Source organism: Akebia trifoliata, chromosome 3 (assembly GCF_017979445.1).
Source record: "Akebia trifoliata isolate Shusen 1 chromosome 3, ASM1797944v1, whole genome shotgun sequence".
Taxonomy (NCBI): Eukaryota; Viridiplantae; Streptophyta; class Magnoliopsida; order Ranunculales; family Lardizabalaceae; genus Akebia; species Akebia trifoliata.
This window is the reverse complement of record NC_141377.1, coordinates 475,400-495,500: the sequence shown is the minus strand read 5'-3', so window position 1 is coordinate 495,500 and position 20,101 is coordinate 475,400. Positions and strand designations below refer to the sequence as shown.

The 20,101-nt window shown below is 34.0% G+C and overlaps 3 protein-coding genes across 4 annotated transcripts in view; 2 read left to right on the top strand and 1 right to left on the bottom strand.

Moving 5' to 3' along the window:
* Positions 1 to 4,334, top strand: LOC147405317 (uncharacterized). Of its 2 annotated transcripts, none has more exons than XM_086432993.1 (6): positions 1 to 112; positions 395 to 524; positions 1,940 to 1,986; positions 2,273 to 2,573; positions 2,651 to 2,814; positions 3,983 to 4,334. In XM_086432993.1, the coding sequence occupies exons 1-6, from the start codon at positions 61 to 63 to the stop codon at positions 4,222 to 4,224; spliced, it is 936 nt and encodes a 311-aa protein (XP_086289119.1). In that variant the 5' UTR covers positions 1 to 60; the 3' UTR covers positions 4,225 to 4,334. The 2 variants fall into 2 exon arrangements, with proteins under 2 accessions (XP_086289119.1, XP_086289118.1); XM_086432992.1 differs by having other exon boundaries at positions 1,817 to 1,986; positions 3,983 to 4,329.
* A 1,939-nt stretch (positions 4,335 to 6,273) lies between these two features.
* LOC147405312 (uncharacterized) overlaps positions 6,274 to 20,101 on the top strand; it is a 55,613-nt gene continuing 41,785 nt past the window's right edge. The window contains exon 1 of the mRNA XM_086432988.1: positions 6,274 to 6,385. Coding sequence (XP_086289114.1) covers positions 6,289 to 6,385 — 97 coding nt within the window. The 5' untranslated portion in view covers positions 6,274 to 6,288. The remainder of the gene's footprint in view (positions 6,386 to 20,101) is intronic.
* Positions 10,879 to 19,421, bottom strand: LOC147405316 (pyrophosphate--fructose 6-phosphate 1-phosphotransferase subunit alpha-like). The gene is made up of 10 exons (XM_086432989.1): positions 19,201 to 19,421; positions 16,766 to 16,807; positions 16,526 to 16,619; positions 15,970 to 16,037; positions 15,772 to 15,855; positions 14,774 to 14,827; positions 13,269 to 13,380; positions 12,541 to 12,657; positions 11,426 to 11,518; positions 10,879 to 11,252 (listed from the first exon to the last, which is right to left on the bottom strand). The coding sequence occupies exons 2-7, from the start codon at positions 16,790 to 16,792 to the stop codon at positions 13,303 to 13,305; spliced, it is 405 nt and encodes a 134-aa protein (XP_086289115.1). The 5' UTR covers positions 16,793 to 16,807; positions 19,201 to 19,421; the 3' UTR covers positions 10,879 to 11,252; positions 11,426 to 11,518; positions 12,541 to 12,657; positions 13,269 to 13,302.

The following is a 20,101-nucleotide window of genomic DNA, read 5'->3' as shown; positions in this document are numbered from 1 at the left end:
GCAGAATAAAAGGCTTTCCATTTTCTTTATAAGAACAACATAAACATTCTGATTGAGGTCATGTGCTGGAACACTATGATGAACACCGAATTTATTTCCGACGACGGAGAAGGTATATTTATTTTATTTTATTTCGTAGGAGGTTGCAGGAACCGGTACTTGGATTGACTCGCCTGATCGAGTGAATTCCTCTCAATTTTTTTTCTTTTGAAACTGAGATATATGCTCTTGGACCACCTGACTAATACTTGGGGCATATGCAGTCCCCCACCCAGCTGCGCCAGATAATTTTCGAGACAAATCCCTAAGGGTGACCCTAAGTGGGGATTTGAACTCAAGACCGTCGCATAAAAAATCAAGATGCAACTTACACATCTAATTTATTATTTGGCAGGAGTAGCAAAATCGTTTAGAGATGCTTTACCAACTCACTACAAATTCAAAATTGAGTCATTTTCGTTACTCTCAAAGGCTTCCATAGAGAGATACAACACAACTACTTTTGATGCTGGTGGTTACAAATGGTACAGTTTCTTATGTTCTTTCTTGTTGGATGATGGCTGTTGACTAGCTTTTACAATAATGATATCCTATACTCGAGGAAGTTGGGTGTGGATACCCAATTCCAGATCTCTTTATTGTGCCATGTGGTACAATTTTCCTTGCTGACTGATTAGATAGTAGGGTTCCAACTCAGGTGGGTTGGGCCGAGTTGAGTATCAACCTGTGCCCACGCCTAACCTGACCTCGGGTATGAAATCCTCAACCCGACCCATCGTGGAATTTACTCGTTGACCGTCCGTCGTATGGTGAAATTTCTGTCTACTTCACATTAAAAACTTTTTAAAAACGACAAGAATTTTTTTTTTTTTTTTTTTTTTAATTAATTAGGTCATGGGATATGATGATTTTGACATTTATTAGTCTATCATGTTTTATACTTTTCATTTACATTAATTATTAGATGGATTACAACTAAATCTTTAATTGTGAATATATATTTTATTGGATGCACGTGATTATGGATTATTTATTTGTTTATTAAGGTATTTTTAATTTAAATATTGATAATTTTATTAGTAGATTAAAATTATTAGTTCATATGATATGTTATATATATCCGAATTTTTAAAAGTTTTAAAAGTTGTTGTATCCGAATCATTCTCGAACTTTTTTCCGTATTGTATTTTTACCATACTACATTTTTTCACCAAATTTTCCAACGAACCGGCCGGTGCATCACTATTCTAAATGGTACCCGATTTATTTCCGTACTGTTTTTTTTCCATCCACCAAATTGCTAACTATGCACTGAACTATTGACATGAAATAACTAAAACTTTCAATTATATTTTAAAACTGATAAAATTGAAAGTAGAGGAGAAGAATAAGGAAAACCGTAAAATCTTATCTCAAATAAATTTCTACCCCTTTACCATTACAATACATGATAAAAAGTAGAAAACAAGAAGAATTTGTAGCAAAGAAAGGGATTGGTTCATTTGTTAGGAGAGAAGAAAGAATAATGGGATGAGAGGGAGATGAAGATGGTAGGAAGAAGAAATCAGGTAGATAAATTGAGTAGGTGCACTTAATAGTGTAGATGTGTATATTGAAGTGTTATAATTATTTAAGGTGCACTTATAAAGTTGGTGTACTTACGTCGAAAGGTAGGTGCAAATAGAGCAATCCTTCTGAATAATGTGCTAAATTATTTTTGCACCTGACAGAATCATTAAAGTATGTTTCATTATATTTTTGGATCTTAATTTCTATTAGATTATATGTGGTAAATATATTTAGTGTTTAATTACAGGAGTTTGTGTCTCTACCCAAAAGGAAATGAGAAGAAAAATGCTAGGGACTACATCTCACTTTACTTGGTAATATCAGAGACAAAATCCCTACCCCCTGATTGGGATGTCAACGTGGTTTTCAGGTTATTTTTGTTCGATCAAGTTCGAGACAGGTATTTAACCGTCCAAGGTATCTATCCTCTTCCACCAAATATCATTTTGTACCAATTATAATGATTTTTAAGTGTTAGGAAAATCAAAAACCAGGACGACTTGGTGAAAGATCTTTAAGAGCCAGGATACTAAAGGAATATTATAAAAGATTGAACTTTTGAGTAAAAGCAAATCAAATAAAATTATATGACACCAAGAAAATCACACATTAAGCTCTTAAGAATAATTTATATAAATGATTTTTTTTATTATTGAAACTAATCCTTTTGGAAATATTCTTTAATCCGTATTACCTTACCTAGATACCAAGGAGACAGGAAGACGCTTCCATGCGACGAAGACTGAATGGGGTTTCGACAAATTCATCCCACTTAGAACTTTCAATGATCCTTCTAATGGATACCTTGTAGATGATGTGTGTGTGTTTGGAGCGGAGGTGTTTGTCTGCAAGGAAAGAAGTAGAGGCGTAGGCGAGTGTCTTTCAATGATAAAGGGAGCAAGCACTAGTAAGCACACTTGGAAAATTGATAACCTTTTATATGAAAGAAGATTTAAGCAATGTCGTTCGGAGTCTGAAGTATTCATGGCTGGAAATCACGAATGGTATACATACATACATACATACATATTAGTACTAGTTACTTTAATTTGTTGGCAATTAATTGGTATATATTTTGTAGGAAGATTGAGGTCTATCCAAATGGACGTGGGGAGGGAAATGGAAATAGTGTTTCTATGTTTTTAGCTTTGGCTGATTCATCAAGACATACTGTTGGTACAAAACTGCTTGTGGATTTCACCTTGAGCCTAAAGGACCGAAACCTCAAGAAACGACAAGCTAGTGGTAACAATATGCATAGATCCCATGTTTTAAAATTCATCGATCTGAGTTGAGTCAAGTCACAAGTTGATTTTTATGAGTCAAATAAATTAAGTTTGTAAAATTAATCTTTTTAAAATTTATAATTATTCTATTTTACTTCCCCTTTTTAAATCAACGAATATAACATATAACATGAAGTTTTTAATCTACTTAGTGAGTTGGTTCAAATGAATTTGAGCACTGAATCAACTTGGCTTGAGTTTTATTTAGTGACTTTATAAACTTTAAAATGTAGATTAGAATCTCATACCTGAGCTTGTTAATAAGCTTATGGCACATGAGGTATATATATATTGGGGTGGTTCGAGGGACATGTAAAAACAATGGTCTTTCAAAATATGAGTTAGAGGTTTTGGATTGAGCTGATTTTTTGCTAGGATGGTCACCATGATGAGAAGATCATCCTCACAAAAAATCAGCTCAATCCAAAGTCTCTAAACCCATCAAAAGTGATTTACAAATTATTGATGAAAATTGGTAAAAAATCGACGGTCCACATTCTAAATCACTTTTAATGGGGTTAAAAGTTTCAGATTGGACTGATTTTTTTTTCGGATGATCTTCCCATCATAGAGATCATCGTCACAAAAAATCAGTTCAATCCAAAATTTCTAACCCATATTTTGAAAATTTATTAATGTTACATTGTTTTTACGTATGTTTTTTCATATATATATATATATATATAGGGTCCCTTTCTACAACAAACATTTTGACAAACATTTTGGCAAAACATTTTTCAAAACATGGGTTAGAGGTTTTGAAATGGGCTGATTTTTGGTGAGGATGATCTCTACGGTGAGGAGATCATCCTCATCAAAAATCAGCCCATTCCAAAACTTCTAGCCCCATGTTAACAGGTTGAAAAATTGTGAACCGTCCATTTTTTGTAAACCATTTTTGATGGGTTAGAAGTTTTGGAATGGGCTGATTTTTGGTGATGATGATCTATTCCTTGTAGAGATTATCCTCACCAAAAATCAGCCCATTCCAAAACCTGTAACCCATATTTTCAAAAATGTTTTGCCAAAATGTTTGTTGCTGAACATTTCCCATATATATATATTCAATTTATGTTTTTTTGTTGGGATGGATGTATGCTTAGAAGTTTATGTTTTTTATATTGCAGCTACTAATTGGTTCACAACATGGGACGATAGTAAAGGTTGGGAGAAGTTCTTGCCGCATATTAATATTGTAAATCCGAGGGAAATTTGCATCGCTGAAGCAGAAGTTACCATCTTGGGAGTGGTTATTCCATCATTAGAGATTGAAGGAATTACCCTAGATTTCCGTGGTGTTGCTATTCCTAAATGCCTCCCGGAATGCGAGGAACTACTCCACTATGGTGCTACTAGTTGTTCTTGCTAAACTTGTCACTTTAGAACAAGTTAACTTTATAAGAATTATCAAACTCTTTAATAATGTGTAAACAAGTATCTAATAAATATATTATCTCATGTGTGATACTCCCAAACATCTCACGTACATGCATATACAACTTACGTGACAGCGCCCTCAGCATTTAGAAGTACTTTTAACTCACAGATAATTGTGTGTCGAGAATAAATAAGAGAAAGTCCCTCTTAATCAGGAAAGATGATTGTTGCTCCTTTACTCAGGTCTTCTATCATAGACTAATAATAGGTGACCTAAATACCTTTTTCTTCAACCTTTAATAAAAATCATTGAATTTTCTTTTCAAATTCATGCTCTTCAACCCTATGGAACAACAATAATTTGCCCCCCTCAATAGGAAAATCCTGGCTTTGCTTTTGAATACTAGAATGCACCATCTCAGTATTGAACAATTTTCAAAAGGCTTCTAAATACGTTTAGAATTCTTTTTTATTTTTTTATTATCTTAATGACACGCTTTGTAAAAATCTTTATTTCTTAATGCCTCCTCACCCTTACAAATGGTTAACTCGAATAGTCAAGATCAAGATTCAAATTTCCTCATCTCGGCAAATTGTATCATTGATCTCTATAATTCATGTTCAAAGTTTAAACATCGAGATCAACGATTGGTGCCCAATGATTCGATTTGTCGATCTTCACAATTTGAACATCCCTTGATCCATGTTTGGTAAGTAATTTTCCCATTTACAATCCGCGTGTCGCTACAGATGGGATAGATGTGTGCACCCAATCCTATGCTTAAAGTACTAGATAACTATCAGAGTCTCGACCCTTGTGGCTTCAGGGACACTCAATAATGGCTTTGACTTCTTAATTAGCTGATCATTCTATGGTTGAAACTACACAATTAAATTAATTCAAAACTATTTATATATTTATTTATTAAATTAAATTACAATAAATTAATATGGACTCAGTCTCAATATTTTTTTTAAAATCTTTTTTATATAGATTTTAAACATTTGATTTATAAAAATATTAATTATTTTATATTAAACAATAACAAATCCAATTGATTCAATCCGTATTAATTGGGATGAGTCATCTCGAATCAAATGAATCAATATGATGTATGAATTACAACTTTACACTGGTCTCTCGAACAAATTTTAAAATTATGAATGGCATTATAATTTCAAATATTGTTTGAAACCAAAATGATTGAGATGATATTTTTAAAATCTTAAATGAGTCAACTCAACATTGATGGAAAGCACGCCAATTATCAATTAGGGCACCTCATTAACCCGAGGCACCCCAATAAATTGTTTTGACGAACAGGGGCATCCCAAATGATCAAAACACCCTATTTTTATTTTTTTTGGTTGACATGTCGATATGGGCCAAAAAATCTTTTGGAGGTGTGTCAACATGGTGGGGTGCTCTAATAATTGTAAAATTCAAGTAAAAGAGTTTAGTTTTCAATTGTTTGGAGTAGCCTTATTAATATGGTGGGCGCCCCTAAGCACACTTTTAAAGACCATGGTTGATATGGCTGATTAAAAATTATAATTCAATAATTCCAACAAAAGATCAACTTTAGTGCCAGCATTTTCAGGCATAAATCTAAAATGAGTCGTATTGGAGTGACCTCAAGATTGGACCTCATATCACATACCTTGACGTGAAAGTAGATACGAATTATAGATATTTTTCACTTATTTCTCGAGGAAAAGAATCTATGGTTCCTATTTTCACATCAATGTATGTGTGATGTGAGGTCCTAGCCTGAAGTCACGTCAGCATTATTCATGTAAAATGCAGAGGGGTTGTTATAAGTGCAACCAAAGTACAAAGTTGGGGCACACGTGGACCTAGTACAGAGCGGAGATTTACAAGGCGAAGAAGTGTAGGAAAACATGTCGGCAGAATGTAAAATCTGAAACTAAACAAAAGTCTCTCGTTTAAATCAAGCGTGCGTTTCACTGTTTATGGGCGTTATTTTTAAGCGTGAAATCCTTAAATTTCAAAATAAAACCCTTCGTTTGATATTGAGAGAGAGTTGTAGCAGAGATGAATAAAAAGAACAAAGATGTGATTCGTTTGGAGCGGGAATCCGTTATTCCAATTTTGAAGCCAAAGCTTGTTATGACCTTGGCTAACCTTGTTGGTACAGATCTCTCTATTTATTTCTTTCTTTTGAAATTTAAATTTATTGTCTGGAATTTTCAATCATTTAGTTGATTCTGAGATGTGTGTCTTATGTTTTATTCTATTCTGATTTTTCCACTCTCATCTTGACTTGTTTCTATTTGTAGACTTTTTTTCAGTTTTCTTAAATTCAAAATCGGCTTCTTGAGCCAATTTCTGTCTGATTTTCTTAGTTTCGAAATGGGTTGTTGAGATTATAACCCTTTTTTCGAATTGTGGCTTCTGTTTGATTTTGGTATTCTGCTTTTCAATTGTTTTAGCCTTCACGCCCTTAAAGCAATCCTCAATTTAGAATTTTTCACCCTATAGGGTTGGAATTTATGCATTTTTCTTTGTGATCATGAGGGCCATCGATACTATTTTATTTAAAACTCGAAATAGTTTCTTGAGAATTTCTATGCTGAAGTGAAGATTTACTTGTCCAGTTTGTGATTTATGTTTCCCATTTTACTCATAATCGGGTAATTGGAAGTCGATGTTTAAAAGTTCTCGGTTATCTTACAGAACATGGTTCTGACTGGGCCGAATTTCTGAAACTCTGCAAGAGAGTTGAGTACATTATTCGATCTTGGTATCTTCTACAATTTGAGGATCTGATGGTATGGGTTGAATCCTACATTTTCTTTAATCCATATATTTAACTATGGTTAATAACGTTTCGTGATTGATTCCTTCCTGTTTGGTGTTTAATTATGAACTGTGTGGATATTGTGTTTGTAGCAATTGTACTCCCTCTTCGATCCAATCCATGGTGCTAAAAAATTGGAGCAACAGAACCTATCTCCCCAAGAGATTGACGTTCTTGAACAAAATTTCATGATGCACTTATTTGAGGTCAGTTGTCTACATTAGCAAACTGTGTGCCATATCTATAAGAGCCTATGGAACAAAGAGAGGGACATGTATCGGTATCTGACATGGGTGGGTGCAAAGTGTGGGACGCACTAACGCCCACAAGCTCTATATGTTGACACATCCTTGTAGTTCATTTCATATGTTGAAGAGACATATTCTTTTGAATAATTTGATTCATGTTAGCATACGATTAGGAAGTTTGTATTAAGATGTGCTTATACACACTAATCATATAAAAGTATATAGATAATAGCTGAAAAAAATATTTGAATAAATTAAATATTTCTTTGGTAAAATATAGGCATGTGTGTGGTTCATCATACATGGGTGCAACATGGTGTGTGACACAGCAATATCATAGAAAATGGACTTTCCTAAGGTGACTGCTTGCTAAGTTGGTTAAAGTTTGAGTGTTGATACTACAACTTGGGTTCAAAACCCACCTTCACCTACTAATTACTAGCTACTAACCCACTTTCTTACCCCTACAACCCCCCCCCCCCCCCCCCCCCCCCAACACCCACACTCAAAAAAAAAAAAAAGACAACTTGTTTACTGATGTGACAAGTAGACTTCTTTTTGAAAATATTTCCACTTCATCCATCTGTGTCATTATGCATGTTGGACACAAAGACACTTGCCTTTGAATTGATATTAAGTTATCAGTCTGCTTGCATTTATGCTATTTTAATCATTTTTAGAGTTGATATTAAGTTATCAAACGGCATGCTTTCAGCTATATTTATTGTGCTGTTTTTATAATCTTGGTATGTACATCTTATCTACTTACATGTTTTCTATGTTATGTACATCTATGAACTAAAAACTATGTCCTACTATATTGGATCAGCTGTATGAAGTGGGCATGTTATCTTTTGGAGTTTATAGGATCAATATGTTTGACACTTCAAATTAGCTCTCGAGTTAATTGGTGTGTACTAGGAAAATCTAACTTAAGCTGTCCAAGTTTTGATTCTAGGATGCCAATTTGACCAACACTTAAAAAAATTTATGTGGTTCTTTGCATTCCATTTTAAGGTTTTCTTTGAAGAAGGGACACTACATTATTGCAACTTCTATTTTAGTTGTGTATATAGCACTTTTCAATCACATATAGGGGAACCTAATTTCTTGTCATAGACTATGAGAGTCTTCAATTTACAGGTGTTGGAGACTTTGTCCAATCAAATAGAGTCCGACTAGCCTTACTATATATATATATATATATATGTGTGTGTGTGTGTGTGTATTTTTTATTTTTATTTTTTATAAGTTAAATTTGGTTGAGAAGAGAGCAAGATGTCCACAAATGAGAGCACAATAGACAAGCAAAGAGAACAAACAAAAAGAATACTCCCTAACTACATTCTCCCATCTAAACAGAAAATATTCGAAAAACAAACCCTTAAACTCCTTAAATTACTTACACCAAAAGAATAACAAACTGAGAATACTGAAAATAAATTTTTGCATGTTACTCTCATTCCCTTCAAAAGTGCACATGTTTTCTTTCCTTCCACATACCCCGACAAATTGCAAAGGGAGTTAGCTTCCACAATATCTTCCACCTGCCAAAAGAAGAAGAAGGGGCCTTCCAACTAAATAGGATGGAGAGAACCGAACTCGTAAGGCACCATGGAACCTCAAACAATTAAAGGAAATTGGGCCAAACACCAAAGGCAACCTCACAATGAATAAAAACGTAATCCACAGATTCACCACTCAATTTGCACAAGCAATAAAAATCAATCAAGATGAGACCCTTTGCCTATGAGAGTAAATCGTTGGAAGCTTATTCAAAGCCGCTAATCACAAGAAAAATGACACTTTTGTAGGCACCTTGGAGTTCCAAATCGAGAAAGATGGAAAAAAAACCTCGTTGTTATCTTCCAAAATCGAATATAAAGATTTGACAGAAAAATGACCTTATTTATTGTCTTTCAAATTCGACGATCCAGCAAAGTACCCGTGGAAATTAGCAGATCCGAGATAGAGATAGCGTCCACAATCTCCCAATCATTCAATCTTTTTCTAAGACCAAGATCCCAAGACTCACCTCTCTCGTAAGGATCCAAAAAGGTAGAGACAAGCATTCTTTTCCTCGAGGAAAACGCACACAACCTGGGAAATAAAAAATAAAGAGGAGTATCATTGCACCATCTATCCTCCCAGAAACGAATGTGATCACCTCTTCCCACTTTAAACCTAATATGCTCCCCCAAACATCTCCTATGGTGGAAATACCTTTCCAAACACTACAACTAAATGGTAATCTACTTGGCCGACACCCCCAACCAAGTGGATCCTCACCAAACTTTGCGGTAACAATCTTCCTCCAAAGTTCCTCATTTTCAATGCAAAAATACCGCAATCACTTACCCAACAAAGCTTTATTAACAGACCTAAACCTTCTAATTCCCGGACCACTCAATTTCCTAGGTTGACACACCAACTTCCAGTTCATCAAATGAAACTTTCGGTTACCACATCTGTCATTCCATAAAAAATCCCTTGCCAACTTTTACAATTGGGATTCTATCCTTCTAGCCTTACTAAGTTACTATGGATTTTATCCTCACTAAGGGTCCTTGGGCTTACCTTTTGGTATCGAAAAACATGATTTGATTCTTCATGGTTGTAAAGGGCAAAATTCTATGAACTTTGAATTTTTTCTTCTTCCAAAAAAGTTTATTCTTACTGTTGAATTTCAATTTTAAGTTTGGGAGTTATGTGGAAGTTCGATAGCCGTCCATTTTCAAAACCTTGGATCAAGCTCAAAAGAAATTGCTTATTGAAATATTTTTTTTGGATCTGAGTTTTTTGAAGAAACTTAGAGGGCTGTGGTGTTGGATTGCTGATGTGGTAATCCATTGGAGCATAATGACCTTAGTAAGACTTAAAATCTTACTAAGTTAGTAAGGAAAATGTTTCTCAATCAAATATCCTACCACTTTCTACCTGAGATGTGTCATTACTCCATCAAAATTATTGTGGATGAATGTAAATAGACTTATCTACGCATTTAGATTCACATAACCTATAGTAGGTCCTTTATAGCCTCAGCTTACTGATAAATAAATAAAATAAAAAAACCATATAGTAGGTCAATATGAATGACGCACAATAAATTATTTATTGCAGTTCACCTCATTTTCTTTTGTTGCCCCATCCATCACCATAGAATTAGTTATGTTTTCTCATTTGTTTTTTGGAAAATTATCGGGATGGATTTATTATTGGTCTTTCTTTTTAAATGTTAAATGTTGTTTTTTTGTTTCTTTTTAAATGCAGGTGATGGATAAGAGCAATTTCAAAACGACTGTCTTGGACAGTCGTTTTTTAAAAAAATGACTACCCCTACAGTCGCAAAACGAGTCGTTTTAAAAGGAGTGGTTTTTTAAAAACGACTGTCCAAGATAGTCAGAAAAAACGACAGTAAAATAGGGATATAGCGACGGTCGCCGACCGTCGCTATAGGGTATTTTGTTTTTAAAAAAAATTTATTTTACACCTGACCCCCTCACATGTTGCTGAATGTTGGAGGTACCCCTATGTTTTGACATTGATGACCTAGACCCCAACTAACAACATGAAAAGACCCAAATGCCCCTCATCTTCAACTTTCATAAATCTAACTATTTTCGGAACCACATACTGTAAATTATCTATTTTTAGAAAGTAAAGTCAAACAATTATGCAAATTTAACTTTGTCAAACAATTAACAACCACAACCTTTTGTATATAAAGTCCTAGCGGGTGCTACCACAGCATACAGCCACTAGCTTCCATATCAACCTAGTACTATATCTCTTGTAGTTGGAACTCTAGAATTGGCCCCCTTGAAAGTCTGTCCAAACTGCCAACCAAAAGGTACCACATAGTAGCTGGTGACGGTCCTGCCATCGCTAGTGATGACTTGGAAGGAGAGACTCTGCCCATTGAGGTATGAGTTACTCTGCCAAAAGCATCACTACCACCACAAAACAAATGGAATTTGAATAAAGGAACTGAAGTTAGCGGTTCTCACGTATGAGGTGTTCAACGCCACAAAACAAATGGAAGTAATTTCCACACACACATCCATATTCATCAATTTCCACACACACACATGAATCCAGTAAAGCAGATGATCTAAAAGCTTACCAAAGGGAGTGCATCATTGAAATAGCTGTAAATCGTATCAAGAGGACGCGTATTGTAATCCATTGGAGTACAAATAGCAGCCAGATTGATCATCTACAACACAACAAACCACATTAACAAGATATGACAGATCGATTTCAAACACAAAGAAATAGTAAAATTTCAACAAAAAAAACAAGATAAGAAGGTAAAAGAAACAGAAAATCATAGCTACAAAGTTGGTGCTTTGTCTATAGATTTTTCCTACATGACAAATGTCTTAATCACAAAGTTTATGAGATCTAAATCAACATCAGAACTATAAAAAGTCCAAATTCACAATATTACTACTAAATCGCAACTCAAGAAACAAATCCAAAATAGTATGATCTCCAAAAAAGGAGACGAAAGAATCAAAATACTACAAAGAAAAGTTACAAATCCACTAAAGAAAAGCATCATTGCATTTTACAATAAAAATTTCTAATCCCATATTTTTAGGCTTTTCATTATTAAAAGATAATTAATGTCCATTTGCTCACCCATCTCATTGAACCAAATGCATTAAAATGGAACTTAATAAAATAAAAATAAAAAACAATTTTTTTATCACCCAATAATAAAGCTATGTAAATTGTTTAGGGTCAGCTAAACCGATCATTTTCCTCCCTTCAAATATGTTCAAAGCCACGTCTTTGTTATTGTGGATCTTCTTCTCACTACTTTATAACCTTCTTGTATAATGCTTCTAACTGAAGTTGCAATCAGCCTTAATAAAATGTGTCCAAACCATTTCTATCAGTTTTCTCTTAATTTATTGTCTTTTTAATGGTTCCAACAATGGCTAGCAATTATTCAACTTTTTGTTCTATAGTGTACCAAAAGTGAACCAAGTATCCATAAGCCAATGGGCCCATGAATGTCACACTGATACAAAATGGTGAACTATACCTAGCCAATGAATTAATCTTTATGAAATACTATCAACAAATAGTAAGCTCAAATCACAATTAAACAGAGGTGGGATAAAAATAGTTACGAATCTTGCAATTATGGTGTCAAATATAAAAATAATTCTTACAAGTTGAGCCCAATTAAAATGCTTTCCTGTCAAAAAGAAGAATGTCATCTCATACCTCAAGGGGTACACCAAGTTCCTCTCCCAATGCACGCATTTTAGATAAACCAGTATGATAGTTTGGACCACCTCTTCCAATATAGATGTGCATTATTGATGCTTTTAGCTTGGATTCCTGCCAAATCAAAAGAGATGCAGATCTAATTATACAAAAAGTAGACAATCAAAAAGTACAATTTGAATATTTCTAGTCAATACAACATTTTCCCTTAGCACCCGAATAATGCCATTAAAGATAGAACCACTAATATCACAAAAGTTAAGTCATGATTATACGGTAAATGGGGAATTAATAATTTATAAATCACACTTGAAAATAATTGAAAACCCAACAATTGTCAGTGGTTCTAGTCTTAAAAACTTGATATTGTCTCTTTTTTATGCCTCTCGTGTGTGTGTGTGTGTGTGTGTGTGTGAGAGAGAGAGAGAGAGAGGAGAGACCTGCTCATATTTAACTTTTAGTCCATGGATAGTCGATAGGCACTCAAATTCGGCTAATTGTTTCTAGAAAGAATCAATTAAATATGTAATTAAAGTACTAAGATTTTCTTGCACAAAATAATTAAACATTAGTTCAACATCCGGCTGTAAGAATCTGGATTACTCATGCCAATCATAAAGAGGATGCTTATAGAGGAAGAAAAGACCAAATACTAGTCAGTTCTAGTGAAAGTTGAATGTTGTTAGCTCGACTCTACTAACATGTCTTTATTTGTATGCATGCACCTCTTGGAATGAGAGAGCATTTTGCTTGGCATGCTCAAGAAATTCCTCCCAAACCCGTTGCCACTTTCAGCTTTGCTTCCACTACTCCTCTCTTGTAACCGCTCGCACCAACCTAACACAAACCAACCACAAATTACAGAGGGAACTCCTTGTATGACATACGAACGTCCATTAAGAGCTTACATTTGACATCATTTCAACAGGTCTAGACCATTTGGCATATTGGTTTAGGTACTTGAACACTATCTTTGATAGGAAAAAATACAATTAAAAGTACTGAAACAAAGAAGATTTATTAAATAGATGCTGGCTTCATATGACTAATCCACTTCTAAAAGGAAATATATAAGAGATCAGGGACTGCAGAATCCCACATCACAAAGTCCATTGGGACAACTTGTATCAAATGGGAGACACAAAAAGGACAAGAGAGAGAGAGGGGCAAGTTACCTTAGTTTCAGGAAGAATATATATAGTTCTTCCTAGTAGAAGGCAATTACCTACATAAAACATAGTGAATTGAATTTTGAAAACTGCATCAACATCATCTATACTCCATACAAATATTGGGTGAACAATGGCATTTACTTATTTGGGAATCAATCTCATATCAACCACCACCCATTTGCTTGCTTTATGTGTTGAAGTAAAATACAAAGCAATTCAAGTTTGCACTGCAATAAAGGACCATAAGTCTCCTAAACTCAAATAGAGAAAAAGAAAAAAAATTCAAGAAACAAAAAGTGATCAATTGGATTTTTTTTCCGATCAAGAGGATCACATCTTAATCTCCTAACAAAGCAAGAGCTTTCACTTAAAATAACCAAACTTACAATAACAATTAACAAGGATAATAACATTCTTATTCTAAAAATGATTTCATTTAATCCATACCTTCAATTATAAAATCAGTGTGTGTGCACGTGTGGTACTACTTCATCTGTATGCAAAAAATGATCATTTTGAGTCATAATTGATGAACTACCACAAGCAGGAGTGATAGGAACAACGTTATATACAGTAGCTACTTCATCTGTAGGCAAAAAGTGATCACTTTGAGTTGTGATTTGTGAACTACCAATATCAAGAGTGATAGGAAGAGTACTTTCTATAGCAGTGTTGGATAAATTAATTTTATCCAAGGATTAGTCCACCTAAGGAGCATAAGATGGTACAACAAAAACTTTCACAAAAAACCGTTTCTTTTAGCACCGGGAGGGTCCTTTGAGGAGGAGTGGTATGCTAAACTTCTTGATGTTTCAGGGAATAACATAGTTAATGTTATAACACATCATTTATACAATTTGGGTGCAAGTGGGTGAAGTAATATATGGTTACATTTTAGAGTCCTTACTGGGGTCTTCCCCTTGTATGTAGATTTTCAAAATCATGGCACACGGGGAAAAAAAAAAGAGCAGAAGACCACGAAAGAGAGAGATAGAGAGAGTAAAATCTGTAGAAACAAAATCTAACTATAAGCACATGAATGAAATGTGAAGTTATACCTTTTCCGCAGAGAGCGCATCAGTACATAAATTGCTGACAAGTTGAGAGTTCACCTAAAGAAAAGCGTAAGAAAATATGAACCATATTTTCTCCAATTATTGAAGGGCATAAAAGTGTATATAAATTTCAAGCAGGCAATTGCAATAAGAGAATCATGAATTAATTAGATAGCCCAGGCATTCATAAAAGTAACAACTTTAACAACCCATTTAAGTGGTAAAACAAAAAAAGAAATAAATAAATTGTAAGCTACAAACATAAATCGCTAAAAAAGAGAGAAGAAAGATCTCAACACCTAATTGCTAAAAACATAATTTCCAATTTCTCAATAGGATATAATTACAAGTACAAAGAATTAAAACCAAAGCTTCTAATAGAAGATACACAATTCCTTTGTCGTCTAAGTTTTGGTTGTATACAGAAAGCAACTACCAAAAATGACTGACCCTTTTTACAATATTCAGAAGCTACTTCATTTGTGGCTGCCATATTACTTCCTTGGCAGAAACCATTTTGAAATGGTACGAAACTTTAAATCATGCTTAGCAGTAAGGATGCTTATTCTTGTTGCACATATCCTTATCCTAGGGGTATTACTCGTCTGGGATCATATCACAAGCCAATTATTTGTTAATTAAACAGTTATACTCCTCTAGAGATTCATTGTAAACTCGAAGACAATCGATGCTGATGTTCAACCTAATGCTACTGTTTTGGTGACATTTTCAATGAACCTCAGAAAATTTATCTCAAGTAATTAATTTATATACAGATGTCTAACGATAACAGAAGACTTGAATTTAGACAGAACAGAATGGAGGAACATGATTTGTTTAGCCAACCCCAAATCTTCGGTTAAGGCTTTTGTTTTTGTTATTGTTCTTAGACCTTTATTACAATTTAAAAAGAAAGACAAAAATCATTCCATAGTCAACATCTCAAATATAGTCTAATTAATAAGATAACTACAAAGTGAGTGACAAAAATCATCATATACCTTGCATATTGTATCGAATCCAACATTAGCTTCAACAAACTGATTTTTCAAATCCCCACATAAGGTAACATGAACACCAACCACCTATGAAACAAATGAGAACATCATTTTGTTCAAATCAATACAATACAAGGTTTCCATTGTCCATAAGCCAACAGAAGTTGGAAGAGAAATCTTAATTTGAAATATATTAAGTACCTTTGTTTTGCATTTTGCATCTGCAGATGTCTTGGCAAGCTGAGCTGCATCTGTATTAGATGTGACCCCTACACAAAATCAAACAAAATTAAATGTGAGAAACATGAATCCGAATGGATAAAAACATGAGATTGTAATGGTGTTCATGACAGAACTGACATGATTATCATCCAAAGAAAGTACCACGTGTGCTTTCTCCACTAAATTGATCCATAGTACTACAATGAAATATAATAGGAATCTTAATTTCTCTATTTATAGTATAAATTGAAAGATTCGGTAGTTCAAAAAGCAATAAAACTGAAACTGAAATCATGAAATGAAGTAGATATCCAGGGATGCCCAATTTAATCTTGTAGTTCTGACTCAACCATAATGGTTATATGTTTGACAGAAAATCTAGTTAAAAAACAAGAAGAAATGTAATCAGATTCAATGACAATGAATTGATAAAGAGAACAATGGGGAAAATAATTATAATTGACATGAGCATGGTAAAAGTTAAGTTAAAAACACTACACTTGTACAAAGATTACAATTCATAAAATTTACGAACGAGAATCTCTCATTCTTGCCAAGTGTTGGATAGCCCCTGAAACACCAAATGCCATGTACAATTCCGGAGCAACAATCTTTCCAGTTTGGCCAACCTAAAAAAAGGAACAAAACATGGACAAAGTGCAGGATAAAGAGGAGCACTAAGAGACCATTTAATGGTTATAGATACCAAGTGGGTCCTCTTTTTTATTCAATTTGGCAGCATTTCAAATCATAGTTTTCGTAAGTTATAAGATACCTTTCCTTGTTTGGAAATCATTACCATTGTTTCCCTTGTACCCTGTTATGGACAGCTCCATTAGATTTTGATGTGACATAAGACATTCAAAAACATTTAGATTTCATGTGCTAGGAGGCAATGCAAAAACAAAGAGAACTATGAGAATAGTGCACAATCTGAAGTTCTTTTAAACAAATATATATAATTTCCTCTAGAAAAATGTAAACAAAGAGAAAAACTAAATTTATCCAAGCCTGATCAACAATTTATGTTGTTCTGTAGGGAGGAAAATACATTGTGCCCACACTCAATGCTACCTATAAACGAAATAGAAATTACTAAAGCAACTCAAGCTATACATCTAGTTTTCAGTATTACTTATAGAATCAAGGTTGCCCATCATATTTCAGCTAATTCAATCATACATGTAAATAAACATTAGTGACAAACAACAAGTACATTATACATAAAGCAGAACAGAACAATGATAGTTAAGATGAGTTATTGGTGATACCCAATCAACAATTAACACTTTCTTAGCATTTTCACTCTGAACTGCCAATACTACTAGAAGTAAATAAGGTTTTATAATAAAATTGGAATTTTCCAATTTAGAGGACTGAATATGTGTCAAATGTTCAAGTTGGTAATTTTCCACCTCAACCATTTTTTACCATTTCAATTTATGGTTTCGTACAAACACGTTGCTTCTAACTTATTAGATGTGTGCTGTATTTCTATGTTCCAAATGTTCTGTTAGGATTGCTACAACTAAGTTTTCATATAAGTGAAGAGTTATTGATGGAAACAATAAAATTTGAAATACACTATTTCTGCTTAAATATTAAAATATCAGTAGGCATATCTATATTGGTAAAGTACTCTTTAATTCTCCAAAACGTCTGCCTGAATCCTTGAGACCTTCATTATGAAAAAAGGAAGAAAACATGCATCATAAATAAAAAAACAAATGGCACAAAGCCTTCCTATTCATCAAATTATAGCCAGGCAATGTACAGTATAGTCAAGGATAAACTTGTAACAGTTACATTAACCTTCAAGTTACCTAACCAAATGGTATCTGATAAAATAAAAAAAGAGGGGAAAAAATAACCAATAACATTAGCACCAAAGAGGGAATCACCTCTAAATAAGAACATATGTTAACAACCTCGTCAATGAATTGTGGCGAGAACCTGAGGCACAATGAAACTAATAGGAAAGAAAGTCAAGTTGAATAATTACGCAGCGCATTGCATTGCTAAGACTTTTGCCTAGAGCACATGAACCCTCAAGCACTCATAGCAGCTCATTCTAGAGAAACCCAAAACAAGAAACAAGACACAACCTTCATAACAAGTAAATGGCACTTTTTAAGATTCTTGTTGTTGGTTACATATCAACAACAAACACATCCTAACCAGAAAGGTAGTGTCAACATTTTATTTTGATGATTTTCTGGGGAAAAACGACTTCATACATACAATTATCATAAAACATCCTTAATACGCTAATTTATTTATTTTTTTGATCGATATTAATACGCTAATTTATTATGTCGTTAATCACGATCAAGCTTTACTTTTCTTATATTGCTTTTTATTATTGATCAAATTAAAAGGAAAAAAAAATCACCTTCATAGTTTAATAAATTTGAATTATAGATGTGTTGGCAATGTAGAGTTCTCAAAGGCGCTTATTAGATACCTAATGTTGGACTCCATGTCTTTTTTTTGGGTTCAAAAGGACAATTTAAATCATTAATTATCCTGCATTATTCTAAATTTTCTTCTATACTGGAAACAGAAATATCAGAACCTCTTGAATAGAAAAAACTAAAAACCAAGGATGTTATCTTATGGCCATAACTATAAACAATAATGCATTGGGTTTGATCCCACAATACCCATAAAAAAGTGGCCTTTTAACCAACTCAGAATATGGTTTGTGCACCCACATGTCACCTCTATATAAAATATTAAAACATCCTCAACATATTTAAATTTTGAATAGTAATAAACTAAGTCTCTGGTGATTGGAGAAACCCCCATTCTGCAATGGATGCAAGTTACAGATGTTTCTCAATTCAAAAAGAACCATACAAAATATGCAACCTCTGAATAAAATAGATAAACAAAAAAGGAAAAGATAAATTTAGACAGAAAAATAAAAGAACAACAAGCATCAGGTCATTATATCAATACTTTAGCTATCTAAACAGTAATCTAATAAAGGAAAGGAAAAAAACGTGAAAACCAGAACAAAGCCCCAAATACTAAAGTACGATTCTATCTCTTTTCACTAATTGAAAACAATCAAACCATATATAAAGCTCCACCAATAGAAAAATAAGCAAATCAGACCTTAAAACCAACCCGAATGCGTAAGCCCTAGATCTAATTTCAGCTTAAGATTCGTAGATTTGAGATACATCTAGGAGCGAGTTCACAAACCCTAGATCTTGGATGTTGCAGAGAGAGAGTGCATGCGAGAGACAAATACAAAGACAGAGATCGAGAGAGTGCGAGAGAGTGAGAGATCGAAAGCGAGAACGAGAGATCGAGTGTGATCGAGAGAGGCAGAGATGAGTGAGAGACAGAGAGACAGAGATGAGTGTGGGAAAGCGAGAGCGAGAGAGAGAGAGAGAGAGAGAGAGAATATGATCGAGCAATTTGAGAGAGAGGAGTCCGAGAGTGCGAGAGACAGATACCGACCGAGCTGTGTGAGAGAGAGAGAGAGAGAGAGAGAGATTTGATATAGTAAACTTGATATATAACTAATAATTTATATGTGAGTAGAAATGACGGTTAAACGACTGCTATAAACTGTCGCAATTAACGACAGCCTTTAGCAGTCGTTTTTAGCGCAATCGTGCGGTCGCAAAACACACAATATGACGTAGTGTTTTGAATGGTTGACAGAGCACCACATCGACAGACAAACTAAATCTAATCGTTTAAATTCAAAAGTTTAGTGGCCGTTGATTCTTTTACTTCTAAATCTCATCCAAAGCACGAACCCAAGATGGTTGTGGTGGTATTTTATGTTCAATGTGGCATTCTCTCAACTGTACCAAAAGTACTATAAGGAGCTACAAGAAAAAAAAAATGATGAGTAGACTTGTTAGGATTGGTTGGGGATTCAAACTTAGTTGGTACAAGGAAGGAGTCAGCACACCAACCCTATTTATTTTTTTGACTCAAATGTCTATAGAGTTAGGGTTGTCAACGAATGTTTATCGGTTCGCATATAGTAATATCCGAAACGGAATCCGAAATTTTTATCAAATATCCGAATTTGAATTTGAATCCGACGAATGGTCTGAAACTCCCATCCGAATTCAAATCCGATTAT

Excerpts from the sequence above, each read along its gene's own strand:
- LOC147405317 (XM_086432992.1), top strand. The coding sequence starts at position 61 with ATGTGCTGGAACACTATGATGAACACCGAATTTATTTCCGACGACGGA. Across the intron at positions 113-394 it reads TATTTCCGACGACGGAGAAG|GAGTAGCAAAATCGTTTAGA; the intron begins GTATATTTATTT and ends ATTATTTGGCAG. Across the intron at positions 1,987-2,272 it reads CAGGTATTTAACCGTCCAAG|ATACCAAGGAGACAGGAAGA; the intron begins GTATCTATCCTC and ends TACCTTACCTAG.
- LOC147405316 (XM_086432989.1), bottom strand. The coding sequence starts at position 16,792 with ATGGTAATGATTTCCAAACAAGGAAAG. Across the intron at positions 16,620-16,765 it reads TGATTTCCAAACAAGGAAAG|GTTGGCCAAACTGGAAAGAT; the intron begins GTATCTTATAAC and ends TCCTTTTTTTAG. Across the intron at positions 15,856-15,969 it reads ATGCAAAATGCAAAACAAAG|GTGGTTGGTGTTCATGTTAC; the intron begins GTACTTAATATA and ends TTTGTTTCATAG.